Consider the following 27643-nt stretch of genomic DNA (forward strand, 5'->3'; position numbering starts at 1 on the left):
GCAAAGGGGGTGTGCGAGGGCACTGTATTATCTTGCACCCGGAGTGCTTGTAGTAGGGGATACAAGCGAGGCGAGAGAGGGAGGGAAGCTCCCAAGTCTCTGCTAGAAGAGGGGTTGAACGTGGCGAATAGGAATGCCGGAGCATAAGTGATGATGGATCACGTCGGGAGGCGTCTGAGCGTCCTTAGAGCTAGAGAAAAACCAGAGCCCGGCTAAAGGAAGCCCGCCTCCTCCTTTTATAGTTACAAGGAGGGGCGGTGCACATGAGTGGGGGCGTGGAAGTCGTCGTTTTCCCCTGAATCGCGTGGGTACAGTGGTCGGACACTGTTGGAAGTACACTGTGGGAAGGCGGCGTGCGTCACAGTAGTCCTGGATATCGTCCTTGGTCCTGCGAAGATCGTGCCGGTCGTCCTGCCATCCCCTGCAGGCGGCGTGGTCGTTGCTGGTGTATGGTCTTCTATATACGGCGCAGTGGTGTTCAGTGGGCCCTGCGGGCCAGGGTCCTGCATGCGCCAGCGGTAGCGGTAGCGGCAGCGGGACGCGCGGCGGCCCCGGACCCCCTGGTCGGAGTGCGGGCGTGCACACTAGGAGGTCCGGGGGACGCGTGGAGGTCCCGGACTCCTCAAGGGGGGAGGTCCGGGGCTCCGTCCGTGCGTGCTGAGTGCCCCTCTTAGAAGGACACGTGACGTCGCCGGACCCCTTCCCCAGTGGGAGGCGGATCCGGATGGTCGGTGCAGGCAGAAAAGTAACGGGAGCAGTGCCGAGCCTGTCTTGTCCCGCGTCGCAGGTCCCACTGTGCTGCTACAGCATCCGAGATGGAGAAGAGCGGTGACCGAAGTCAGCGGATGGGACTCCGGTCACATCCACTGTGGGAGTGGCGGCCTGACGCCACCTGTCCCGGGCGCCGTGGCGGAGTGGCTGGCCTTTAATGCCTTCGTACGACGAGCGGTTGAGCGGCGGGGCCGTTCGTCCTTTGTGCCGAGGGGTGGCCTCGAGCGAAGCGGAGATGAGTTACTCCCTCGAGGGTAGGTTCGCTACCCTCGAGCGAGGCGGAGATGTGTTGCGCGGTCGAGGGTCCCAAGGGGAGCCCTTGAGCGAGGCGGGGATGAGTCACCCGCTCGAGGGTAGATCCGCTACCCTCGAGCGAGGCGGAGATCGTCCTGCGGGTTCGAGGGGGATGCGAATGGGCCGCACGCGGGGCTTCTCTGAGTCCTTTCCTTTCTTTCAGATTGGAAGGAGGCCGTGGGCCTTTGTGGTCCCAGTTGCCTTAACATGTGTTTGCGTTTTAAAACGATCTTAGTACCCCGATTAGGGTGTCCCTAATCGTGGTACCCGACACATAGTTACTGTAGCAATTTAATATCTAATGATGATCTAATTATGCTCATTAGATGGGTCTCGTAATTTACAAACAAACTCTGCAAATAGTTTTTTATTTCGTCTAGATTTAATACTCATGTTATAGTTTTGAAATTTTGAATTTTGCAACTAAATAAGACCTAAAACGACATCTAGTTGTGAATCTGCAATGTTATTATTTAAGCTGAGCCTATGACTAGAGAATACTCCAAGGATTTGAGTCACTTGAATAGACACTCGTAGTTTTTTTTTTTGAGGGCGGCACTCGTAGTTTTGTAGTATTAGGTGACCGGAACCATTAATCCACAAACCGAGGCACTGTTTAGTTGGTTTTACATGTGAACTCAAAAAAATTTTCGTGAGAATCTTACCAATTTGAAGTACTAAATGAAGTCTATATACAAAACTTTTTGCACAGATGGATTGTAAATCGCGAGACGAATCTAATGATGCTAATTAATCCATGATTAATCAATAATTAGCGGATGGTTACTGTAGCATCACTGTTGTAAATCATGGATTAAGTAGACTCCTTAGATTCGTCTCGCAATTTACAGACCAACTATGAAAAAAGTTTTGTAAATAGACTTCATTTAGGCCGTGTTTAGTTCGGTAGGGTGTAAACACAAAAAAAATTTGCGTTTCGAATCTTCCCAATTTGAAGCACTAAATGAAGTCTATTTATAAAACTTTTTGCACAGATGGGTTGTAAATCGCGAGACGAATCTAATGATGCTAATTAATACATGATTAGTCAATAATTAGTGGATGGTTACTGTAGCATCACTGTTGCAAATCATGGATTAAGTAGCCTCATTAGATTCGTCTCGCGATTTACAGCCCATCCATGCAAAAAGTTTTATAAATAGTCTTCATTTAGTACTTCAAATTAGTAAGATTCATTTTCACTTTAATGCGTTTACGGCTTTTTTACGTTTACGGGGTGGAACTAAACACACCCTTAGTACTTCAAATTATCAAGATTCCTTTGCACTTTTTTGCATTTACAGTTTTTTGCGTTTACCGGGTGGACTAGGCCCGAATCGTGCCGGCACTGCTGCGCAAGCAAGCAAGCACACCGATATGACCTTGGGATGGACCCGTCGCTGCCCGCCTGGCGCGTGGCTCCTCCATCCTCTTCTCCCCGCCCTCTTCCGGTCCCCTATCGCTTTCCCAGCTTCCATGGGTGTGTTTAGGCTGTCTCCAACAGTCCGAACCCAAATAGGAGAGGCATTCCATGGTTTGGGTCGTGCACAGTAAAAATGTTTCTTCCCCAAAATATCCCATCTCCAACAGCGGACACAAAACTTGAACCTCCATGCCACGCCGGCTCCTCGCCACGCCGTCGCAGGGCTGCGGGCCCACTGCCCCGGCCACTCCCCGCCGTGCCGCCGCGGACACGCCGCCTCGGCTGCTCGCCGCCGAGGAGCCGCTCCTCGCCGCACCGCCATGGAGCTCCCGCTGCGGCCACACCTCGCCGCGCCGTGGAGCCGCCCGCCACGCCAGCTCAAGCCGCCGACGCTGCCTCGCGGCGCCAGCCCCGGCCGCCACCGCCCCAAATCAAGGGAGGATGAGGGAGGGAGAACCAGAGCCGGGCGACCTCGGTTCGGTGAAGATCCTCGCCGCGGCCGGTCTTCGCCGCGCCGGCTGCTCCCCGCCGCGGGCTCGCCCGCAGGAGCGCCTCGCCGTCGTCGCCCCGGCCATGGAGGAGCTCGGCCTCGGCCTGTCGCGCGCCGCAGCGGACGCACCTCGCCGGCCGGTCACGCGTCGCCGCAGACCCACGGGTCGTCCGCGGGCGAGCGCCGCCGGTAGCCACCGTGGGCGCAGGCCCGCGCCGCCGCGGGGCTCTGCGCGTGCGAGCGCTGCCTGACGCCTTCCATCGCCGCGAGCCGTCCGGGAGGTGGGCGGCTCGATGGGCCCGAATCTGGCTGTAGGGTTTGAGGGATTTGGGGAAGAAAGGAAGACGACGCGGCCATGGGAGGGGAACGCGAGGGCTGCCGACTGCCGAGGATTGCGTCGTGGAGAGAGAGGGGACGCTTTTTTGCGTCCCGCCTCGTCTGGTACCCAAAATGTGTGTCCTGTTTGCGTCTTCGGTTGGAGGATGTTTTCGGTAGGCAAAACCCCTGTGCACGACGCAAAATGCATTTGGGTCACGCTATGCGTCCGCCGTTGGAGACAGCCTTACTGGCCGTTTAGTTCCCAAAAATTTTCACCTCCCCTTTAAACACATGTATGAAGCACTAAATGTAATTAAATAACAAAACTAATTACACAGTTTGGATGTACACGACGAGACGAATCTTTTAAGCCTAATTAGTGTATGATTAGCCATAAGTGTTACAGTAACCCACATGTGCTAATGATGCGGTCAAATGCCTCGAAAGATTCGTCTCGCGGTTTTCAAGTGAATTCTGAAATTAGTTTTTTAATTAGTGTTCGAAAAACTCTCCCGACATCTGGTCAAAGTGCTGATGTGACACGCAAAAATTTTTGCGTTTCCAACTAAACGGCCCCTTAGATCCACGAAAAGGTGGATGGAAAAGTCACATCAAACACTGTAGTACACTGTAGCATTTTTTATTTGTTTATGGTAAATATTGTCCTACCATGACCTAACTAGTCTCAAAAGATTCATCTCGCAACGTACATCAAAATTATGCAATTAGTTTTTTTATTTATCTAGATTTAGTACTCCATACATGGGTTATTTGCTATATTTAATGTTTCGATGTGATTTTAATGTGATGGAAAGTTTGGAAAGTTGGGAGGAGTTTGGGGTATCTAAACACACCCCCATGACCCCTCTCTCTCCTCTTCCGTATACTTTTCCCTCTCGCCTTCGCCTTTCTCTCCTTTTTGTCCATGTTCCGAGCAACCGGCGGGTTTGAAGTTTGAACTCGCTCCCCCTCAAAGTCCCCGTCTCTATCTTTCTCTAGTCTCAACAAATGCGGCAAGATCTGTGTCTAAGGTGACCAACACCGAGGATTTCTCCTCCTCCCTTTCCGCGTCTGGCATTTGCTCCGGGCGGCGCAGCTCCAGGAGGGCGCTTCTTGAGCTGTTCTGGTCAGTTCGTGGAGCCCGCTGCTGCCATTCGGGGGGGGGGGGGGGGGGGGGTTGGTGAGTTTTGCTTGTCATTATTTTCGTATCTGTGTTTCAGTTCTTTCTCTTCGCTTCCAAGATTTCCTGTGGTGATTTTGGTGTGTCTTGGAATTGGGTATTGGGGGCTCGCATTGGACCGTACCTTTTGGTTGGCATTTGAGTTCTTTGTTTGAAAACTCGTGTTTTTTTATCAGGATTTAGTCTTCAGCATTTCTCTGTACTCTTCAGTCTTCAGTTTGGCATTTGGGGTTCAAAGCTTCACATTATCCTTTTGATAGGAACTACGGCGGGCCCGTTGAACGGATCAGCCTGAGCACATATTAAGCCCTTCAGCACTGTCGGCTAATTTTGTCAAAATGTTCATTTCGCATCACGTGGCGGCACTTCCTTTATTTCCCCCCGCCACCAATTCTGGCATCACTGTAACCCCACTGAAAATTTGTCGCCATTAGGGCACTAAAGTTGCGATCTGTAAATTATTTTTAACTGCGTTAGATGTCAAAAGCATCCGTACTACCCTTGCAGTAATGAAGCTGCAGGATGCTTAAATGCACTTGCTTTAAGTCAAATTTACTGACCGTGAGAGCAAAAGATTGGCGCTCTCAAGTTTGAGTTTTTCTCTGGTTAGTCCAAACACAGAAATGCCAAGGAAAATAGTTCTGATATCTTGAATTTTCTTTGCAGGACAGAAGGACAAAACATCTTGCTGGACAGCCATGGATCAATATGAAGTGCTGGAGCAGATCGGTAAAGGAGCATTTGGCTCTGCTGTGCTGGTCAGGCACAAGCTGGAGAAGAAGAAGTGAGACCACCACATTGCTTTCACTTTTTATTTTATCACCATCTGTAATCCACTTTTATCATTGGGAGTCTGAACTTGTGCAGGTATGTGTTGAAAAAGATCCGGCTTGCCCGTCAGACAGATCGCACTCGCCGGTCTGCCCACCAGGAGGTAGGCAGCTGCTGCTTTGCACGGATCAACTTGTGCCTAGTTATGATTCGCACAAGTCTTTTGTTTACCAAGAATGGCTTGTGAAGGTCAACTCCTCGTACAGAATGATTAGTATTTGCCAGGGTTTGGTTTCCCACAAACTAGTGTGTTCCTGATGATGCTATTGCTTATCCTTTCCCAACTGAGATCTGAACTTAGAAATCTTCTGCTTTCTGGTAGCTGTGTTGTTAGTACACTTACCCAAAACTGAAACACCGGTGCAGATGCAGCTCATTGCTACAGTGAGGAATCCATTCATTGTGGAGTACAAGGATTCATGGGTGGATAAGGTTAGTGAGAGTATTTAGGAAAAGAAATAGACTTGGAAGCTTCACGTAGATAATGCTTGCCAATCTTGAAATAAAACCCTTTTTTTAGAACAATCTTGAAATAAAACCTTGGGCAGCACTTTCCTCAATTCTTTAACTTGTATTATAGACTAGCGTAATAGTGTGGAAAATAAATTTACATAATTTTCATTTTATGTTTCAATTTCAGGGTTGCTATGTTTGCATTGTTATAGGGTATTGCGAGGGAGGAGACATGTATGTATCTCTCTGAGGAAACATATGCAGTTAATCCTTCCATCCTTGAACTTTATGGAACATTTTGATCAATAACATATTCCTTTTACCAGGGCTGAAGCTATTAAAAGAGCTAATGATACCCACTTTTCTGAGGAGGTACAGTTCATGACTTAATTTTCGTTCATTTATTTTTGGGTGGTTCCTGATAACAAAGTAATACAGATGAGCTGTTCTCTCACTATGCAGAAGCTTTGCCAGTGGCTAGTGCAGCTTCTTATGGCGCTTGACTATTTGCACGCACATCACATTCTTCACCGCGATGTCAAGGTAATAGTTCTGTTCAGTTTTAAGTATCATAGATGCTCTTGTACAATGTGGAAGTATATGTTTTCTGAAGCTGATCTGTATTTGTTTCAGTGCTCCAATATATTTCTTACCAGGGATCAGAATATAAGACTTGGTATGTCAGTTATCATATGTATAAGGCATGCTTTCTAGCAAAGGTGCACAATTTTGGAAGCAATTTAATTTGCATTCTAATTTCTAAACAAACGCAGGTGATTTTGGGCTTGCAAAAATATTGACCCCTGATGATCTAGCATCCTCGGTTAGCACGTGCAACATGCCTCTTCACTTGCTTCTGTTCACTGTATCATTTCTTAGTCGCAACATATGGCTCTATGCTCCTGATGCAGGTAGTAGGAACACCAAGTCACATGTGCCCGGAACTTCTTGCAGATATACCTTATGGTAACAAATCTGATATTTGGTCACTAGGTATGGCATCTGTAAAATATAAGAGATATCATGCCTGCAGTTCTGAAGTTATGGCTTGGACTGTAATGCTTGGTTCACTCTGTTTTCAGGATGCTGCATGTATGAAATGGCTGCACTCAGACCCGCATTTAAAGCTTTTGTAAGTTCTGAAAATACTTTTATTAGCTTCTTATGTGTTATCTGAACGTGCTCTTTGATTAAATTGTCAAATGACTTCATCTATGCTTTATTTTTGCCGGGTTTGACTCTTGTTACTATGTTAGTGGCTTTACCATAATGCACTGAACTAAATCTTTATTGCGGCATATGGTACTGCTTGAGACATATTGTGGTGCTACGGAATGATCCAGTTGACTCAATTTGGAAGATACATGTAGATAGTGAACTGCTTATCTGAATTTAAAGTTTAGGTAATCCTGCAGCTTAATAAATTCTGCTTTTATTGTTTCTCTGGCAGGATATGCAAACCCTTATCAACAAGATTACCAAGTCGATTGTATCACCTTTGCCCACAAGATATTCTGGTGCATTGTGAGTTTCCTCATATATTCTTTTAGTTTCTTTTTTTACTTCAATTTTAGCCCTAGTTTGAATGTAGCATGTTTTTTTAAACAATTTACATCCTCATGCAGTCGGGGACTTGTTAGGAGTATGCTGCGGAGAAGTCCAGAGCACAGGCCAAGTGTAATTACTTTGTAATCCTTCTACCGATCAGTTCATTGATAATAATATGCTGTACAACTTTATGAATCCTCGCATCACCATCTTGAACAGGCAGCTGAACTACTGAAACACCCACACCTACAACCCTACGTGCTGCAAGTGCATTTGAAATCTTCCCCTTCTCGGAGCATAATTCCTGTCCATCAATCTCCAACTGAAAAGAGGATGACATTCGCCGCAGAACCTGTTTACAGAAGCAAGGGAAGGAGGAATTCTTTGGGTAATGAAAGGATAGTGACCTTCAGCAAACCTTCGCCAGAGGGAAATTATATCAGCTCTGTTCCGGGTATAAAGGACTGCACCACGCCACAGAGTGCCAAAGAGCCATCTGTTGATAACAATAAGGCTGAGGAGGTTACTAGTAAAACCGTGGCCTCAAGTATCACGAAGACCCCAAAGACAACTCCATGGAAGATGATGACAACCCTGAAGAATCGGCTAGAAGCTCCACAGGCATCCTATGACAGGACGAGTCATATTGAGGTATGTATGTCGTAACCAGTAGTTAATATAAATCGACATGTGAATTTTCTCAGTGCATACTGTATATATATGTTTGATGCCCATTTTTAGTGGCCATGCTTTAATTGAGCCTCTAGTTTTTTGGTTTTGCGCTGCCTTTGTGCTTCCATGGATAGGTTACAATGCCTGATCTTAATGTTATTTCAAACGTCGCTGACATTTTGCTGTACGCGCGAAAGTGTTAGTTTCTCGATACTGAAACTTTTGTTTTCTCCGCCTCCAGCAGTTCTCAAGAACACCAGTTGACAACAGGAGCACCCGGCTTGCCCGCAGAGCATCGCTTCCGCTGCCAGTATTCGAGACCCCCAAGCGCAGCAGCATCAGCGTCAGCATCCTGGAGCAGCTGGAGTCCCCCGACGTCTCCGTGAACTCGCCTCGCATCGACAGGATCGCCGAGTTCCCGCTCGCTTCATCCGGGGAGGAGCCCCTGTTCTCGATCGGCAAGCCCTCGCTATCATCTGCCCGCGGCTCGTGCTCGGCGGCCACGCCTCCGTTCGTGGACCGGTCCATCACCAAGGACAAGTGCACGGCCCAGACGCTCCGCGCCGCCACCTCCGACGCCGAAAACGGCAGTAGCGGCGGTGGCGACGACGACTCGTCCACGGGCCGCAACGCCACGGTGGCGGTGGCGGTCTCGAGCCGCGGGTCGTCGGAGTTGTCGAGGCAGCGGCGGGGGCGGCAGCTGCAGCGGCGGTTCGACACGACGTCGTACCAGCAGCGCGCGGAGGCGCTGGAGGGGCTGCTGGAGTTCAGCGCGCAGCTGCTGCAGCAGGAGCGGTACGAGGAGCTGGGCGTCCTGCTGAAGCCGTTCGGCCCCGGGGAGAAGGTGTCGCCCAGGGAGACGGCCATCTGGCTCACCAAGAGCTTCAAGGAGACAGGGCTGTAGGCTGACTGTAACCTCGCCGGTCGCCTTGATCTGATCACAGGCCTCTTCTTTGAGGTTTGTGACGCGCGACGTAGTAGCTAGCTAGCTAGCGTTAGTCCTATCTCGATCGGTAGTTGGATGCTGGCAGTGGACACCGTCTCAGTGTTGCCCCAGCTCAAGTAGCGTAGCATCATTATTACCTTACCAATAGCTAGCGGTAGTTAGTTTCTCAGGGCCGGCCCCAGAATTAACAGCAGGAAGTAGAAGACTGTAGCAGTAAAAACGAGCTGAAATTGTGTCTTGAGACTTGAAAGTGAGGAAGTAGTTGAGATCATTACTAGGTGAGGTCATGCAACCATGGTTGTAACCAGCTCAGAACTTAGGGAGCAGTTTTCAGACTTGCAGTACCACCAGCGCTGACGACTGAAGAATGTTTACTGTCCATGCATGGATTAAGGAGGCATTCAGCCCAGCTCATTCGATTGACGACTGTAAGAATGTTAATCACGCATGGCGTTGGCACCATGGCACCATGCCGCACTGAGCTCGAACCATGCTCGTGTCCTCGGCTTTTCTTGGTGCATAGATTCCGACAAGTGCTTTCCGAGCTGCTGCTTCCTGCTTGGGTGGATGGACAGGAGGATAGGCTGGGGGAGGAGAAGAGGATCACGACGCGATAGAGAGCAGAGCTAGGAAAGCTGGACGTCCACTGATGAACACCGCACTGTTAATCCACACGTGAGGGGTGTTTAGTTTGTGAAAAAGTTTGGGTTTGGCTACTGTAGCACATTTCGTTGTTATTTAATAATTAATGTTCAATCATAGATTAATTAGTATCATTAGATTTATCTCGTAGGAATCAGTTAGACTATGTAATTAATTATTTTTTTCAACTACATTTAATATTTTATGTATGTGTCCAAAAATTTAATGTGACGGAGACTGCGTAATTTTTTTTTTGGACTAAACGCAGCCTGAGGTTATTTTACAGTGACATCGAGCGCCAAGCCGCCAACACAGCGATGGGTCCAGACTCCAGAGACACGAGGACAGGGCATTGCCTCGCACTGTGTGCATGGTCAGAGCTTCAGTGCGTCGCCACGATCGTTCCCTGCGGATGGATTACCGCTTGTCGTCTTGTTGCTCCCTTCAGATTTGGTTCCACTCCCTCTTTGCTCTGCCAGATTTACCACCGCTAGTCTAGACTGCCCATGCATTTTAAAGAAGGAAACATATTTGGTGGAAATTAATTTTTTGTGAAAACTCCTACAAACCAAAATAAAAAAGTAATCTAAATTTACGAAAAAAAATTACACATGTAGATAATATGATGATACACTTGTAAAATATTTTGTCCAGATGATTTGTTAGAAATTTATTATTTTTATATCTCACAAACAAAATTAAGTTTGGACATAATATTTTGTAAAGTTGTGTATCATCATATCATCTATATATGTGATTTTTTTATAAATTTAGATGATTTTTTTGTCGTGGTTTGCAGAAAAAACTAACAAAGAAGATGCATAGGAAAAAATCAGAAACTGTCTGCCAAGCGATGAGGAACCGGTAGAGATAGGCCCCTACCTTTGCCACCGCGACGGGCTGCCCCTGCCGCCAGCCGGCCGCCGTCGTCAGCGTACCGGGCGCTCGGCTCCGCGCCGCCGGCGCTCATCGGCAGCTCGTGGGGCGAGTCCACAACATGTAGTGCAGTGGGTTTCGGCGATTTGGGCCAATAAAATGGGGGGCTGATACACATCTTATCCGCATGCTATAAAATGGGCCCCACTTTAGCTGTCGGGTCGGGTGGACTCCTCATTTCATGATGGCCCATGTACTGTTAGAAAGTTGGGCCAACATAGTGGGCCTTTGCTAGGCTAGTGTGTGAAAAAAAGAGAAATCGGAGGAAGAGAGATCAAAGGTGGCAGTAACAATAAAGCACTACCCCTAAAAAAAAGTAATAATAAAGCACAAAAAAGTAATAAAGCACTAGTTATGCTCCAGAAAGTCTATTGTAATGTGCTTAATTCAATTTATTTTCTTGCCTTTGCTATATTAATAAAATTTTCAATTGTTTTACTACAAATTGTTAAACTCATTCCGTTATGAAACATTATGTCTTTTATTTCGGCATCATTAGATAGCTTCAAACGTAAACGTTGTGTACTTCAAAGTCATAGACCTCGTCAAGAGCTTCAATTTCATTGTTTATATGAAAAAAAATCTGATTTCTTGAAGTTGTTCCACGCAGAGTTGGGACCAAGGAAAATTCCGCCAACTGAACCGATTACAGCTATTTCAAAAGGCTATGTATGAGCAGATTTGCAATTTTTTTACCCAGACAATTATATCCGCAGCACACCAAATTAAAAAATATATAAAGAAAAAAAATCGAATTCCGAAGACCAGCAGCAGGCCAAATAAGGGAACACCTCCGTAAGGCGCGGCCGCCGAACGAAGCCGCTAGGCCCGCGACTGCGCCGGCTGCTGGATGTGCACGGGTCATGCAGTGCACGGACGCGTGAGCATCTACTGACGATCAGCAGGAGTGCAGGACCTTTTTCGTTTCCCGTATCTACGCTTTTGGCTGTGTTTGGATGTTCCCTGAAAATTTTTTCATGAAAACTTTTTGATGCTTTCACTAATAATTAGAAGTATTAAATAAAGTCTAAATACGAAATCACCTCCACAACTATGATACTGCAGCAGTTACTGTAGCCAGGGGCGGGCCCAGGAATTATGAGATGGGTATTCAAAATTTCAAAAAGTGTAAAAAAGTTTTTTATAGCCCAAAATTTATAAATTACAATAATAATTTTTAAAATAAAGATCAAATTTATTACTAGTCAGCCCATTTTGAGTTCAACTTGATTTCGCTCAGACTGCTTCTGCTTGCTCGCCCATGCTCCACAAGGCACATACTGCTGAGCGTCAAACCTTTGGAGGCCCTGTCATCTCGGTGAAGCAGCAACGCATTGTCTTGGCCGTGCGCACCAAGCCGTGCACGGTCGAGCCCTACGCCCCTGCCTAGCTGAGGCGCTGGCCTGGCCGCTACTCACGTCTCGTGGTCCGTTTGGCTGCCAAGCCCATGATGTCTCGTGGCCCGACTCGCGGCGTGCGGTGCGGCGAGGCGGGGCAGCGCCGTGTGCGTGCGCAGCGACGGTCAACGCGGCACGAGTGCGCGCGGTGGCTTGTCGCGGCGCGGCGGCTCGGCGCGGCCAGCGACGGGCGTCGCGGCGGCACAGCCTAGCGCGTGCACACGCGCGCGGCATGGGCCGGCGCTCGGTCAGGGGGGCGTGCGCGTGCTCGGCCAGGAGTGGGAGCGACCGGGGTGAGGGCTGTGGCCGGCGAGCGGCGCGTCGCGCGTGTGAGAGCGCAGCAGAGGAGAGGAAGGAGAGAGAGGGAGGGAAAAAAAGAAAAAGAGGGAGAGAGGGAGGGAAGGAGATCACGCCGGCGCCGATCGCGGCGACGACCGCGTCGGGTTGTGCATGCGCGCCGGTCGGGCGTGACGCGCGGGACGAGGAGGAACAGGGAGACGGGACAGTGATTAGATTCGGATGTCGGGACAGAGATTGGAAAGGGTTCCGGGGAATTGGGGAGCTCAACGACGAACCGAAATTTTGAAATGATTTCGAGTAATTTCTTTAGGTGAATTTTTGGGATGTTACAGTCGACGAGCCCCTCCTTTTGTTTGTCTGTCTAGCTTCGTTGTGCCCTCACTGTCGCGATTGCTGATTCGAAGATCTAGGGTTGCGATCTTGCAGCTGGGAATTGGAAATCAAGGGATCGAGTGGACCCATGAGCGGCTCACTAGCTACCTGACCATGGATCTGTAGACCGTCAGGGAGGGAGGGGTGGAATGTGGGCTGCTATGATTTTTCAGCACGAAGCAAAAACTAGAAATTTGGAAGCATGTTATGTTATGTAATAATTGTATTTTTTGCATCTATGTATATAGTACACTATATATAGAAAATGTTTTGTCAGAAATAATGGGTATTCATTTGAATACCCTTGCTACACATTGGGCCCGCCCCTGACTGTAGCTAACGAGGCATTTGACAGCAACATTAGAGGCTGATTAGTCGCGGTTACTGTAGCATCACTGTAGCCAATCATGATGGGACTTGGCTCATTAGATTCGTTTCGAAAAATCACACTCATCCCTGAAAAGATTTTGCAAATAAATTTTATTTATTACTCCATACTTAAATTTGTCTTTTTTGAAAAAAATTCACGGTGTAATCCAAACACGACCTTTGTTTTCTCCATGCATGCGTGCTCCGACACCGGCGCCGCCTCCTGCTCCGGAGGCTCCTGCGACGCCGACACCGGAGCCGTCGCCGCCGCCGCCTCCTCCGGCTCCCTCTCGAGCCGAGCCGGAGGTGTACCACCCGTCAGTCATCCATCGGGATCCTCGGCATATCCATCCCATGGTGACTCGGCGGATGGCGTCTCAGGCCGCGACTCTCTCCGCCACCGAGGGAGAGCCGCGGGTCTCTCCGGTACCCTCCTCTGTCCGCGACGCCTTGGCGGATCCTCACTGGCGTCGCGCGATGGAAGAGGAGTACGCGGCTCTTCTTGCCAACCAGACGTGGGACCTCGTGCCGCGTCCGTCTGGTTGCAATGTGGTGACTGGCAAGTGGATCTGGACGCATAAGCGTCGGGCTGATGGCACACTGGAGCGCTACAAGACTCGCTGGGTTCTCCGGGGGTTCACTCAGTGGCCTGGTGTGGACTATGATGAGACCTTCAGCCCGGTCGTGAAGCCCGCTACGGTGCGCACGGTCCTCTCACTTGCGCTCTCGCGCTCTTGGCCTGTGCACCAGCTGGACATGAAGAATGCGTTTCTTCACGGCACCTTGTCAGAGACTATCTACTGCTCTCAGCCAGCGGGATTTGTGGACTCGAGTCGTCCGGATATGGTCTGCCGGCTCAACAAGTCTCTCTTTGGACTGAAGTAGGCTCCTCGGGCTTGGTACTCTCGGTTCGCCACGTTCTTGCTGACATTGGGGTTCACCGAGGCCAAGTCTGACACGTCTCTCTTCGTCTACCGCCGTGGGGATGAGACTGCCTATCTGCTGCTATACGTCGACGACATTGTGCTCACAGCCTCCAGTCAGCAGTTACTTCAGAGTGTCATCTCCTCTCTACAGCAGGAGTTTGCTATGAAGGATCTTGGTCAGCTCCACCACTTCTTGGGCGTCACTGTTGAGCCTCGCCCGTCTGGTCTTCTCCTTCACCAGCGGGAGTACGCCCTCGATATCCTGGAGCGGGCTGGGATGACTGAGTGCAAGCCCTGCTCCACTCCTGTCGACACTCAGGCGAAGCTGTCTGCTGATCTGGGTGATCCGGTGGCTGATCCTACTGCCTACCGGAGTCTGGACGGCGCTTTGCAGTACCTCACCTTCACCAGGCCGGACCTCACCTACGCTGTTCAGCAGGTCTGTCTCCATATGCATGATCCCCGGGAGTCACACCTTACTGCGCTGAAGCGTCTCCTCCGGTACGTCCGTGGCACTGTGGACCTCGGCCTGGTGCTTCACCGCTCGTCCTCTGCTGACGCTGACTGGGCTGGCTGCCCGGACACTCGTTGCTCCACTTCCGGCTACGCCGTCTTCCTAGGCAGCAACCTGGTCTCCTAGTCGTCCAAGCGGCAGCCGGTTGTCTCCCGCTCCAATGCCGAGGCGGAGTACCGGGCTGTCGCTAACGGCGTGGCGGAGGCGTCCTGGCTACGACAGCTCTTGGCGGAGCTCCACAGCCCGCTCGCCAAGAGCATGCTCGTCTACTGTGACAACGTCAGCGCCGTGTATTTCTCCACCAACCCCGTCCAGCATCAGCGGACGAAGCACGTGGAGATCGACCTACACTTCATGCGCGACAGAGTCGTCATCGGGGATGTTCGGGTACTCCATATCCCGACTACCTCCCAGTTTGCTGACATCATCACCAAGGGGGCTGCCCTCGTCGACCTTCTCGGAGTTTCGATCCAGCCTCAACGTAGCCGGTAGCCGGGTGGGGGTATTTGTCATTTGTACTCTACTTGTACTCTCATCTTGTCCAGTCTTGAACACCGCTGCGTCGGTTGTACATACTGCGTGGGGGGTGTTAGCTTTCTTGTTGTCCAGTCTTGAACACCGCTGCGCCGGTAGTTCAGACTGCGGGGGGGGGGGGGGGGGGGGGGGGGGGGGGGGGGGGTTGGAGTATATTGAGCCCATGTGTATAGAGGGCCATGTGTAGGTATTATATATACCCACCCTTCTAGGGTTGGAGGAATACAGCAATTATTCCCTCCATCATTTATGTTGTATCAGATATTTAAACCTCAAATTTCATACAATATATCCACCTGAACTAGCCTGTTGAGTTTTTTGAATTTTCTATGGCTCTCGTTAGATATAAATACTGTATATTTTTTGTTGAGAATAATTAGACTCACTGAATTATTGCAACAAATTCGGTAATATGTTTAAATTTTGATTTGGCAGGTGTCATATGGGGCACAACAGAGACTTGTATAATCATACAAGCATCTCTATATGTAGTCTACTTCTCTCTTTGCATCTCTTATGCTATATCTTTTGACGTAAATATTTCTCTGCAGAAAATGTTCAGTAGGTGATGAGTGTGTTCAAAATTCAACTTGCTGTATCACAGTGGTAGCACAAGCTGAATCCAACTCCATGGCTCAGTTGGACACTATCAAGAAAAGAGTGATTCCAATCCTGCTGGATACACTACTGAAAGGTTGTTATGGTTTGGTACCTTTTTTACAAAATATATCCCATATATCTATTGTGACTTTCCTGTAGAACTTAGAAATCATGATCTTAGCTATAGGATTCCTTTCTAAGCTGCAGTGAAGGAGGTAAAATATTTCCAGGTGCACCTTGTATGGCTGTGTGTTTTCTGACGTTTTGTGAAACCATAGTTCGGTTCATGTGGCTTTTTATTATTCTAATATCACATGATTTTGTAGCAACAGATTGTATTGGCTTAAACAGACACGATAAATTTAGCTATGATATTAGTCCATACTGCAATTGTGATTTGAAGTTTGGCTGATTCGAGATCTGTAGATATATAGAGATTATATATAGAGATCTTAGGAATGTATCAAGTGCAAACCACCCATTTGCTAGCACAAGCTAAGCCCACTAGATTTGGGAATGAAAGCAATTAACAATCCTCAAAAAAAAATTATAGTCAGTTATCAATGTGCATGTTGCTTCATAAGTCCAGACAGTCAGACACACTTTCTGCTTGGAAAATAAAGTAGTTTTTTCTACGGAGACAAAAAAGCGAAGTACCCCTATTTTTTTCCCCAGTTGACTCGATGATTGAAATTTTTGTTGGTGGTTGATCACATTTCAGATATATTTACAGATCTTTTAGGAACTTCTCATGTTAACTTGCTGTTCGTTTGGATTGTTGCACTAGACTAAATAGTAGGTTACACAAAGTTACAGATAATGCCTGTGCCAGAGGTTCAAAATCTGACTTGCTATCACCCATGACCAAGTTGAACAAGTCACACCAATAAACCAACTTACTTGGCAAGGAATTGAATGTGTTAACCCCTCTGCACCAAGTTATACCGATTCTATGGATGGTTTTGAGAAATCTTATCTTCCTTCAAAAGACTATTCCTTTTAGTATAGTGCGGCAGATCATCAGGTGATGTTTTACAAACTTGGGTAAAAGGGAATCTTCCTCAGATGCTCATTTTGATGATCTGGGAGTTGGCTCTGGACTGAAGCTATCACCAGCCAGAAATTGCTATTGTATTTAAGTTTTCCCTAGAAAACAACACTCTTGAAGATCGAATTTGTCGTACTTATTGGTATGTCTATTATTCTGATAATATTTGATTTTTTTACTACTCAGTTTTATTTCCTGTAAAGGTTTTTTGGAATTTAAGGATGTTGAGATCCAGTGTCGGCATGATGGTGAACTTCTTGTGAAAGTTGGCATGTCTGAGCATTGCAAGGCTGGGAGGTTCTGGGCTACTCTACAAAATGCTTGCATTCCAGTAATGGAGTTGATTGACTGGGAGCAGAGTCAACCAAAGAATGTATATGATATTTTCTGTTCATATGGCATAGACTCGGCATGGAAATGTTTTGTTGAAGTATGTGCCCCTATATTTGTCGCCATTGGTTTTCGTTTCACTTGTTGATGAAGATTTATGTTTGATGTTGCTCAAGCCTGATTGCCTGCTATCATTTCATCTGTAGAATTTGATTTTACTTGTTCTATTTTCAGTATTTAAAATCAGTAACGGCTGATATTGGAAGGAATGTTCGTCGGGAGCACTTACTAGTTGTTGCAGATAGCTTGTCTGTGACTGGGCAGTTCCATGCATTAAGCAGTCAAGGTTTAAAGCAGCAGCACACTCGGTTATCAATCTCATCTCCATTTTCTGAAGCATGTTTTTCTGTGAGTAATCTGTTATTTAACTAATTTGGTTTACATGAATTGACTGTTTAAGTGCTCCCATCCTATTGTGATTTTATCATGCTTTCTGCAGAGGCCTGCACGAAGTTTTATAAATGCTGCAAAGCAATGCTCAGTGGACAATTTGTGTGGAAGTCTAGATGCAATTGCTTGGGGCAAAGAGCCTTTCAATGGGACGTCAGGGCCTTTTGAAATTATGCATGTGGGAAAGGTGTGTAAACGCGCTACCAGAGTAACACAGGCACAATATTTTCAAGATATACTTCAACGCACTCCCAGAGTGACAATGACAGTCTTTCGGGGGGCTTGATTAGCATCTAGCCACCACACCAATAGTTACCGTACTGCTTTATAATTGTGGAATTTACTTTTCGCAGAAGCTGGGATAGGTTATTTATAATTCTTTTCTCTCAATTTCGTGCATACTATTGTTTATTGGCCTCCATGCTTCTTGATTGTTTATGGATATTTAACAAAGAGTGTTTGTTTTTTATTTTTTTTACAATATCAATGTTAGCTCTTCATGATGTTTCGACTGGTGTAGTTGCCCATTGAATTTAACCAGAATTTTCTTCAGAAAAAAACAGAATTTGGTTGCTGCATTTAGTTATGTAATTGATAATTGATGAAGAAAATAAATATACTTCTAGAATGTTCAGATATTCTATTTGATTTCATGCTAACAGTTACCATATTTTGCAGCTACATGAACCAGAAGAAAATGAGAGCATCTATGGTTTCCTATGTGACCCTGCTGTTCGGAATTTTGAAAAGAATCATATGGATACCTGCAGACATAGTACTGAAAATTCTTTGAGATGTAGGTTAGCATGCAAGTCTAATGGCAATGCAACCGTCAATGGTGGCGACATAACTATCGACCAAGGCTTTCTTCATGCTAAAGTTGGTGTGTGGAATAACATTATTGATATGCGCACTTCATTACAGAACATGCTAAGAGAGTAAGACAATATCACCCTCGGTGGAGCTAGTTTTACTGGTTCTGTTTCTCTATGGCTTATGCGTATTTTTATTTTCCTTTTTCAATTTATGTCTTCATTATCATTTATGTAATTTCTTCTTTAACTTGCATGAAGGTACCCATTAAATGGATATGTGATGGAGCCAGATAAATCACTATTAGTCGAAGCCCTGAAGTTTCATCCCAAAGGGGCTGAAAAGATTGGTGTTGGAGTAAAAGAAATTAAGGTGATAATTATATAAATGGTACCTGTTGTTTTCGGAATATCTTTGCCATTTTACTCGTCTTAACTCTGATAATTGTGAAATCATGAAATGGTTAGAAGGGATCCTCTCAGTTTACGAAGAGTAGGTTTCTTTTAGATATATGGTTCCTTTACATTGTTGTGTGTGTGTATATATTCTTTATCGACCTCGCACTCGCAGGAGAGCTGTGTAATATTAAGAAGATAAAGAGGGTAAAGAACACTTGCAACACACCCGAAGGTGCAAAAGAATAAACTACCACGACCTGGTTGTGTATTTAACATGTCATTTGGCCAAGTTTGTTTAATGTCATTGGTTTTAGAAAAACATCACTGATGAGCTGTCCAATTTGCTGTAAAATGATCATGTGCACTATCATTGTAAGCCTTATTATCAGCCTTGTAAGCACTGTAAGCATCTCAAGGTGCAAACAATAATCCTTCCCCTCAGACCAAATGGCACTAAAGGTGGATTACAACCTGATATATCCTGGTTTAATACTATTGCATACCATAAACACATGATGCGAAAAGTATTATGCAGTGCACTAAGGCTGACATTTCCTATGGTGTTTTCTGATGTTGTGACCATTTCTTTAACGTCTGTCCTCCTTGCAGATCGGACTGAATCCTAGTCACCCAGGTACAAGATGCTTCATTTTACTGAGGAATGATGATACAACTGAAGACTTTTCTTACAACAAGTGTGTTCAGGGTGCTGCAAATTCTATTTCACCTCAACTCGGAAGTTATTTTGAGAAGAAACTATATCGTAGAGGATAAGTTGGCATCCTGGCATTTGTCTTGTCCTGACCAGACCATATGACCAACTTCTAAGAAAGAACTACCTGTCGCATATGAAGGGTGCTCAAATTGCTCAGAAAGAGCGAATCAGCATAGGTCTCATGCATCTTCCTAGCTTCTATTCAAAGGATAGAAGCTCAGAAGGTCGTCAGCATTGGGATGAATATCAACTCAACTCAACTCAACTCATTGGGACTACCGAAGGCAGGTCTGAAAGAGTCGTGACTCTGGTTTCATGCCTCCATTTCCGTAGTCCGTAGTCTACTCGTCTGCTAGTCTGCATGTTTATTGTGAGCATATTACGTCACTAGAACATGATGTGGTGCAATATTCGTTTATTTTGTTTCCGAGAATTGTTGGTGGCACGGTACAATAGGCTCTACCACCTCCTTGTATTACTTGCACCTCCAGGCATTCTACTCTGATAATCATGAAAGCTAATGTTGTGCTTCAATTCGATATTTCTGACAAACCTAATCCGGAATGGTAAATGCAGAAGGCGCGCAGGTGGTGTCGCGCCACTTGCTGATTTGTGGTACTATAACAAATGCACCCCATCGCCGCCCATGTACCGGCAACTCCATCTCCCTCAAACCCTCTCATCCTCCTCCCAAGTCCCAACCGCCTTCCACTCCCCATGATGCTATTGCCAAAGAAGCTCCAGCTACTCATCCTATAGCCCACCTCCTAACCCTAGGTGGCGGCCACATGTCGGATCCTTTGCAGTACTTCAACCTGCAGTCAGGTCATTGACATGCGGCCTAGCACACGTCAGTGATGGAGTACTGCATACGTCATGTGTATTATCCTTTAATTTTTACGGAATGTTATATTATCTAAAAATGTGAGTTTTCAAAAACTTTTTGTGTGTAAGTGATAATAACTAGAATAATCTAAGAATGTCCTCTTTTCTATCTCAAAATTCCTAGAATTTAAAACCAAATAAATATAAGGATCATATTGTTAGAGTGATTTATCTGGATTTTATTTGGAGTTATCGAATCTACCTTGTTTAAAATTGTTTGCTGGATTTTATCCAAATTATTTTGAGCTTGTTTGATTGAATTGAGTGGAGTTCAAATTAATTTGAACTCAAATGCTAACAGGCCTAAAGCCTCCACCCCACCTTAAACCTAACGTCGGCCCGACCACCCAACCTGCTAACCCTGCAACCCAATCCAGCCCGTGCCCCCTTTTCAGCCTGCCCGCTCGCCAAGCCGGCATGCGACCAGCCCGAGCCAATTGTCTGGCCTGTTACCACCCCGACCAGGCCTGCCCTTGGCCCGTCACCCGCGCACCGGCCCGCTCGGCCATTCTGCCTGCGCAGCCCGCAAGCTAGCCAGCCCAATCGGCGCCCCCCTCACCGTTTCCCCTTTTGCTGTGTTGCTGACGCCCCGACCCCACCTGTCGGCTTTCTTCCACCTCCAACCACTCCGCCGCTGCCTCCTGCGTCAGCGCTTGCGTCACCTCGCCTCCCCCGCGTCGCGATGAAGCCCTCCAACCACCTCTCCTCCGCGCCGCGGAACCCGCCGCGAGCCGCACACCCCGCCTTGACCAAGCGCGCCCCTAAACCCTAGGCGCTGGACGCCACGCGTCCACACACGCACCCCGCGGCCGGACCGGCAATCCTCGGCATCCGTGCCTCCTTGGAGCCCAAGCCAAAGCCCTAGCGCCTCTATATAAGCCCCAATCGGCCGTCCCCAAAACCCTAGCCATGGGGAATTTCTCCCCTTCCCATCCGCCGCCGCTAGGAGAGAAGAGGGGAAGAGAAAGTAGAGGAAGGAGGGAGAGGAGGAGGAGGATGCCGCCACCGCCAAGAGACGTCGTCGAGCTAGCGCCCGTACGCCTACACCGCCGCAGCTGCCCGGCACAGCACTGCTCCGGCCTGCCGGCCTCGACTCGCCACTGCCACGAGCGCCTCGACTTCGAGCCTGAACAGTGAGCCCAATCCGCGACGTCCCTCGCCGACCCCTCTTGTGCTGCCGGCCGCCATGCCGTTGAACCCTCCCGTAGCTAAGACCATAGGAGCCCTGCCTATCTTGTCGTGCAGGGACCCGACGGCTGCTTCGCCACCGCCAGCCTCGCCCCTACGCCGCCTAGCCTCGCCACGGCTGTGCCATGCGCGATGGCCGCGCGAACGAGCGTACGAACGCCGCCTCGCCGCGTTCGATCCCTAGGCCGCCATTTCTTCTGCCAGTCCAGGACCATGCCCCTGCTCTGCTCCACCCTGGTTCTACCTTAGCACCGCCGTCCGTTGGCCGTGCCTGACCCTCGCACACACCTGCACCACGCTGTGGCCACACCTCGGCGTGCGCACGCACCCGCACCGGCGACCACCCGTGCTCACCGGAACGCCACCGCACGCGCCCATCTCGCCCTGGCCCGCGCCACGGTCGTGCCGCACGCGGAGCCCGCGTGGACACGCCCCGCTCCCGCTGAGCCACCTCGCTTGCCTGGTCTCGCCTAGCCACCTTGAACCCTGTCGTTCTCGCCTTCCTCGCCGGGTTCCCGCCGTCGTGGCCATGCTACGCCGACGCCGCCCCCAACGCCGCCCCACCGCACCACGCTCGCACACCCACAGCCATCACTGCCGTCTTGTCGCCGCGTCTGCTGGAGACAAGCTCGCCCGCGACGTCGTGTCGCGGCGAGCCGAGCCTTGCTCTGTTCTGCTCCACCTTGGCCTGCCCTTCCTCGTCGCTGCGTCACTGACCCTCGCCGCAGGAGGACCTTCGTCGTTTGGGCTTGACCCACCGCCTCGCCACGGCCTAGCTCGTTTTCCCGCCTAGATCTTGCTCTGCTATGCCTAGGTTGGCCTCACCACCGTAGTTGCCTCGTCGCCACGGGCTCGGGAAGCCGATGTCCCACGAGCACCTCCTGGCCGCCGCCGCCGCCACTGCCGGATCCCTGCCCTGGCCTCCGAGGCCACTCTGCTCGCCGTCGCGCCCCCTTGGCGCGCCGCGGCAGACTCCTCTGCCCCGAACCACGCCCTCGCCGCCGCCGCGAACTGGTCCGCCAGTGTCGCGCGCGTGCGATCCAGGACTGAGCCGAGCCCCGCCTTGACCTCACCCTGACCCAGCCGAAGGAGTAGGAGGCACGTGTCGCCGTCATCGCCGCCGGGAAACACTCGCCGCTCGAAGACCTCGCCGCCGTCGACTTGATCTGCCCCCACGGCACGAAGAGGCAAGCCGCTGACGACCGGGCTCCACAAGCCAGAGAGAGAAGGAGAAGGAGAAAAGAAGAGAAGAAAAGGGAAGAGAAGGAGTGGGCCGCCAATGCCCCGCGGGCCCAGACACCAAGTTAAGCGAGCCGGCCTGCCAGCCAAAGACCAAGCCGAGCCAAGTTTCTGGGCCGCCAGTAAACCAGCCCGTTAAGCCGCAAACCCGAGCCAGCACACGTAACCGAGCCGCGGACCAGGCTGAGCCAAGCCGAGATGATGGGCCTCCGAACCGGCCCAATCTCTTTGCGCCCGTTTACACCCCCTTGCCCCTTTTCTTTTTCTTTTACCCAGACCTGACACGTGGGACCCACTTGTCAGTGACACAGTGCCACTGACATGTGGACCTCACACGGACGTGGACCCAGTTGACCTGTTGACTTGGTCAACATTGACCAGGTCAACACTGACGTCATCAGAGGCCATGATGACATCAGCATTTGGCGGACCCGTGCTGACGTCAGTAGGACACGTGGCACTCTCTAGTGCTGCCACGTGTCAGCCTATGTGTTTTTATTTTCCGAAAACCTTTTATTAATTCCAAAAATTATTTTAAGCTTCAAAAATTTATAATAAATCAACTGGAGCTCCGAAAATTATGAAACCAGTTTCATAATTCTTCCAAGATCATAATCTATGCATTAGAGTAGGTTTTGTTGTGAGTTGGATCTTATTTGGGTAGTTTTGTGCATTTTTGCACTTTGGCCCCCTATAGTAATTCGTAATTATGAATAAGTCCTACTACTGAAGAGAAGAACGACGACCAGGACTACCAGGAGACCCAGGAGTTCTACGAGGAGCACTCAGGTTCACGCCCATCTACAACTTGAATACCTATTAGGCATTGCTTACTAGAGCGTGTCCTCCTTTGGTGAGTAGATTTATCATGATCTAATTGGTAGGTGATTGGATGATTTAGATGTTTCTTTCAGTAATTTCATATTGTGTTCCTATCTTAACCACAGCTGATTTCATGTCCTCGTGTACTTGCAGGTGTTTGAGTTGAAGGACTCGGTGTTGACTTGGGATTATGGGAAGAAGCAGAAGCCACAACCAAGTGATTAAAACCAAAAAATAGTTGTCTAAATTGGCATGAATTATCCTCAAATACTACAAATTGAAAGAAATATGTGTATTTGGAATATAAAATTTATATATGTATATTTGTGATTTGGAATATAAAATTTATTTTGGGATGAAGAAATACGTGATTTCATAGAAAAATATAAAATTTATTTTGGGATGAAGAAACACGTGATTTCATAGAAAAATGTATTTTTATTCTCTTTTTTCCCAAAAGAAATAGTAGCGATACATAAAAATAGGTTTACTATTTACTATTAAAAATACTCCAATATATGACATGATTAATCTAGTGATACTTGCCTGGTATCACAAATATTAAACTTATATAGTATCACAAATATTCATATTTGTATTATATATTTGTTGAGATTATTTGATTTTTTGAAATGTGAGGTAAAATTTATTTTGGGATGAAGAAATATGTGATTTCATAGAAAAATATAAAATTTATTTTGGGATGAAGAAACATGTGATTTCATAGAAAAATGTGTTTTTATTCTCCTTTTTCCTAAAGAAATAGTAGCGATACATAAAAATAGGTTTACTATTTATTATTAAAAATACTTCGATATATAACGTTATTAATCTAGTGATACTTGTCTGGTATCACAAATATTATACTTATATAGTATCACAAATATTCATATTTTTGTGTTATATATTTGTTGGGATTCTTTTTTTTTTTTGAAATGTGAGGTAAAACTTATTTTGTGATGAAGAAATACGCGATTTCGTAGAAAAATGTGTTTTTTCTCCTTTTTCTGATACAGTAAAAACATAGAATTACTGGCATATTGCAAAATTAAGAGGCTACCATCCACCAAATAGGGAATCAAGCCTTGATTTTGACCATCCTCTTTACCCTCTATAGATGATATGGCAGCTAAAATATCCCCGACTATACTTAAAAAACAGGTGAAAGTGGATTACCATACCATAGGACTTTTTTGGTTTGAAAATAATGTCCAACATTATTGTTCACTTTCAAAATAACACTCCCAAGAAAAAGTGTGAATCCTTTCATCCTTAGTGTTTGGAGGAGAAATGTCCATTTTACATTTGTCATATGCTTCTCAAAACCAGCTTTAAAATTATTTCGTTTGAGTTCTTCCCTATTCAATTCATATGGACTATTTCTTGTATTGTAAAAATCATCACTCGCTCTAAAATGCATCAACTTTGAAGGAAGGTTGTTTAGGAGGGTTGTATTACTCCATCCGTTCCAAATTATTAGTCGTTTAGATGCATAGCAAAATGAATGTACAAAAAAATCAAAGCGACTTAGAGGGTGTTTAGTTCCCATGCAAACCCAAAAAGTGAACCCAAAAAGTGCTACAGTACCCATCACATCGAATCTTTTGACGCGTTCATGGAGCATTAAATGTAGGTAAACAAAAAAACTAATTACACAGTTTGGCTGAAAAGTCCGAGACGAATCTTTTGAGCCTAGTTAGTTCATGGTGGGATAATAATTACCAAATACAAACAAAAAATGCTACAGTACCAGTACCCAAAATATTTTGGGTATGCATGGGAAGTAAACAGGCTCTTATAATTTGGAATGTAGGGAGTACCTTCTAAGCCATTATTTATCTTACTTGTCACTACTTTTGTAAAATTTTGAACCTCACATTTAACTATGGAATCATAATTGCCTCTTGGCATTTTGGTAGAAGGGTTATGATTCTAAAGTCGAGAGAACAAAAGGGCTACATGACATCCACATAGTGAATGAGCCCACGACGCTTTGGCATTTAGCTTGTCAGTTGCTTTTTTGGCATCTTGTGAGTGAATTAGGTGAGCATGGTCCGTTATTGAGGGCTATTTACGATACAAGAATTCTATATAAAAATAATAGAGAAATATGGCAAGCCCCTGCAATTTGCAATGGTGCGTTTCTTCTTGTAGAGGGATGAAGAGATTTGCTGTGAATATATAGCTAGTGTTACTGTCCTCACAATTACATTTATTTATTTATTTACAAATATTTATTCCAAGTTTGAAAGATAATTATACATGAAAGATTACTCTCTATAACATGATAATTGAATCAATATAACAAATTTCTATGATTAGCACGGTTGTGCAATCATGAATGAACTACCTAGCCTATCATATCAAATAGGCTATACAAATCACCTAGTAGGCTACTAAACCCGACTGCTGTTCTTTTAGAAGTATACTACTCCCTCTGTTCCGTTTTATAAGTCGTCCCGGCGACCGTAACTTTTGCCGATTTATAAGTCGTCCTAGCAGAGCCAATTCATTTGGCTTTCATATTTTCCTAAAATAGCCTCTCGGCAATCTCCACTCTCAGATCGCCGCCGCCGCCGCGTAGCGCTCTCTTCCTCCTCTCGATCTGTTCTTGGCAAGGCGGGCGTCGGAGGCCGTGGACGCGGGCGCGGTGAAGAGGAGGACGGCGCGGCGGAAGAGCGCGAGGTCCTCTCGTCGGCGTCTGTGATGGCCGGGAGCGTCCGCGGCGGGATGAGGCGTGGCAGGAGGAGGAAGACCGCCGGGATGGAGAGTAGCAGCAGCGACAACACATTTGGCGAGGCGATCTACGACGGCGGCATCCCTGAGCTCTACAAGGTGCTCCATCGCATCTCGATCTGTTCGTGGCAAGAAAAGAACTTATCTTTCTTTCTATAGATCCAGATCCCGATCCCGATCCCGCTCTCCTGAATCGGGGAGGCCGCGGCCCGCGTCTCGCTGGGCTCCTCCCCAGCCCGCTCCGAGGCCTCGCGATGCGCACCCTGCTACGCTGCCGATGCGGAGCCGGACCCGGTGCCCCAGGTCGAGGCCTCCGTGGGGCGGAACCCGCAGATGCTGCTCGCGATGGACGCCATGGGCGGGCGCAGCGGGTACTACGGCCGCCGCCCGCCTCATCCTACGGCAGCTGCGGTCGCCGAGCGCCGCCGCACGCGGAGGCGCCGTGCACCCGAGGGCGGGGGCGCCGGCGGGGACCGGTCTGCGGCCGCTGGGGCGGTGGAGAAGGGCCTGCGCCTGGCCTTCCTGGAGCAGCTGGCGGAGCGCGCGTGCCGCCGACGCCGCTGGCGTGGCCAATACCATCTATGACATGGTCGCCGCAGGGCTCTCCCCTGGCCCGCGCTCCTTCCACGGCCTCGTCGCCGCGCACGTCCTCGCCGGCGACACCGAAGGAGCCATTTCTCATCCATGTGAAGTATATTTTGCATGTCAATGAATCTAGGTTCCGCATCCCCAAGACTTGTCTGATCTAACATTGAAATGCAAAATTGGAGCCTTTCTCTCTTGTTGCTCTCTTTCAAATGTGGCTTCAATGTATTGGAGTGGCGCCTTAACAAACCTAACTTGAATTTTCTGGGCAATGTCGAAATACCGACATCTAGTGACTTAGCCAGTGACCTTAAGGTGGATCTTCTATTTAGTGGAATTGCGGTGATCCGGGAGACATCAATTTCGGCTGGCTTGCGACCACATCGGCCAGTTTTCTTGTTGGACACATCAACTTCTAGCCCAAGTGCAATCTGCTCTCTTGCAGTCTTCCAAATCTTTTGAATAACTCGAATGTGTGTATGAAAGAATGCGGCGACTTCCTTAGTTGCAGTCTTTGGTAATTTCCCCCTTGTACTCTTTGCATGCAATGATGTGTAAGCAGCATATCTCTGGGCATCTGTTAGCCAGTTCCTTAACCTTAGTGGTTGTTCTACACCTGAAAGGAAAACAATGAGGAGTAATACAATTATAAACCAGCAAGTTTCTGTATGCACATCAAATTAAAAATATAACAAATGTATATATTGCATTTATGAGTAACAATAAGGTAATTCAAAAATCTCATGAATCTTATAAGTTCATGTTGTACCTGCAGCCTCAGTGTGGCCATTGGCTTCTTCATCCTGAGCCATAGCATCGATTTCTCCAGCCTCGCTTCCTCTAGTTATGATTTCATCAACTAATTCTTCTAGAGGAGTACAATTGATGTCTAGGAAAAAAGGTGTTGCCCGATCAACG

The 27643-nt window shown here is 47.7% G+C and overlaps 3 protein-coding genes across 5 annotated transcripts; 2 read left to right on the plus strand and 1 right to left on the minus strand.

Moving 5' to 3' along the window:
* Positions 1-4167: 4167 nt before the first annotated feature.
* LOC120650291 (serine/threonine-protein kinase Nek1-like) lies at positions 4168-9349 on the plus strand. Of its 3 annotated transcripts, none has more exons than XM_039927353.1 (15): positions 4168-4422; positions 5143-5260; positions 5344-5410; positions 5674-5739; positions 5948-5994; positions 6087-6132; positions 6223-6303; positions 6394-6436; positions 6534-6583; positions 6672-6753; positions 6843-6892; positions 7211-7284; positions 7386-7437; positions 7528-7959; positions 8222-9349. In XM_039927353.1, the coding sequence occupies exons 2-15, from the start codon at positions 5175-5177 to the stop codon at positions 8882-8884; spliced, it is 1839 nt and encodes a 612-aa protein (XP_039783287.1). In that variant the 5' UTR covers positions 4168-4422; positions 5143-5174; the 3' UTR covers positions 8885-9349. The 3 variants fall into 3 exon arrangements, with proteins under 3 accessions (XP_039783287.1, XP_039783288.1, XP_039783289.1); XM_039927354.1 differs by having other exon boundaries at positions 5148-5260; XM_039927355.1 differs by lacking the exon at positions 4168-4422 and having other exon boundaries at positions 4485-5260; positions 8225-9349.
* A 6103-nt stretch (positions 9350-15452) lies between these two features.
* Positions 15453-19805, plus strand: LOC120650292 (DNA-directed RNA polymerase IV subunit 1-like). The gene is made up of 7 exons (XM_039927356.1): positions 15453-15610; positions 16768-16994; positions 17129-17302; positions 17394-17531; positions 18023-18282; positions 18418-18529; positions 19165-19805. The coding sequence occupies exons 1-7, from the start codon at positions 15547-15549 to the stop codon at positions 19327-19329; spliced, it is 1140 nt and encodes a 379-aa protein (XP_039783290.1). The 5' UTR covers positions 15453-15546; the 3' UTR covers positions 19330-19805.
* A 6158-nt stretch (positions 19806-25963) lies between these two features.
* Positions 25964-27635, minus strand: LOC120647741. Its single transcript, XM_039924596.1, has 3 exons — positions 27495-27635; positions 26802-27341; positions 25964-26259 (listed from the first exon to the last, which is right to left on the minus strand). Exons 1-3 carry the CDS (start codon positions 27535-27537, stop codon positions 25964-25966), a joined length of 879 nt encoding a protein of 292 aa, XP_039780530.1. The 5' UTR covers positions 27538-27635.
* Positions 27636-27643: the final 8 nt, after the last annotated feature.

Source organism: Panicum virgatum, chromosome 9K (assembly GCF_016808335.1).
Source record: "Panicum virgatum strain AP13 chromosome 9K, P.virgatum_v5, whole genome shotgun sequence".
NCBI lineage: Eukaryota > Viridiplantae > Streptophyta > Magnoliopsida > Poales > Poaceae > Panicum > Panicum virgatum.

Bases quoted from the DNA above. Each gene is read 5' to 3' on its own strand.
- LOC120650291 (XM_039927353.1), top strand. From the start codon at position 5,175: ATGGATCAATATGAAGTGCTGGAGCAGATCGGTAAAGGAGCATTTGGC. The intron at 5,995-6,086 runs GTATGTATCTCT...TCCTTTTACCAG, and splicing joins TATTGCGAGGGAGGAGACAT to GGCTGAAGCTATTAAAAGAG. The intron at 7,285-7,385 runs GTGAGTTTCCTC...ATCCTCATGCAG, and splicing joins ACAAGATATTCTGGTGCATT to TCGGGGACTTGTTAGGAGTA.
- LOC120650292 (XM_039927356.1), top strand. From the start codon at position 15,547: ATGGCTCAGTTGGACACTATCAAGAAAAGAGTGATTCCAATCCTGCTG. The intron at 15,611-16,767 runs GTTGTTATGGTT...TTTCCTGTAAAG, and splicing joins GCTGGATACACTACTGAAAG to GTTTTTTGGAATTTAAGGAT. The intron at 18,530-19,164 runs GTGATAATTATA...TCCTCCTTGCAG, and splicing joins TTGGAGTAAAAGAAATTAAG to ATCGGACTGAATCCTAGTCA.
- LOC120647741 (XM_039924596.1), bottom strand. From the start codon at position 27,537: ATGGCTCAGGATGAAGAAGCCAATGGCCACACTGAGGCTGCAG. The intron at 27,342-27,494 runs GTACAACATGAA...TTTTCCTTTCAG, and splicing joins TGGCCACACTGAGGCTGCAG to GTGTAGAACAACCACTAAGG. The intron at 26,260-26,801 runs GTCGCCGGCGAG...TGCCACGAACAG, and splicing joins TGAGAAATGGCTCCTTCGGT to ATCGAGATGCGATGGAGCAC.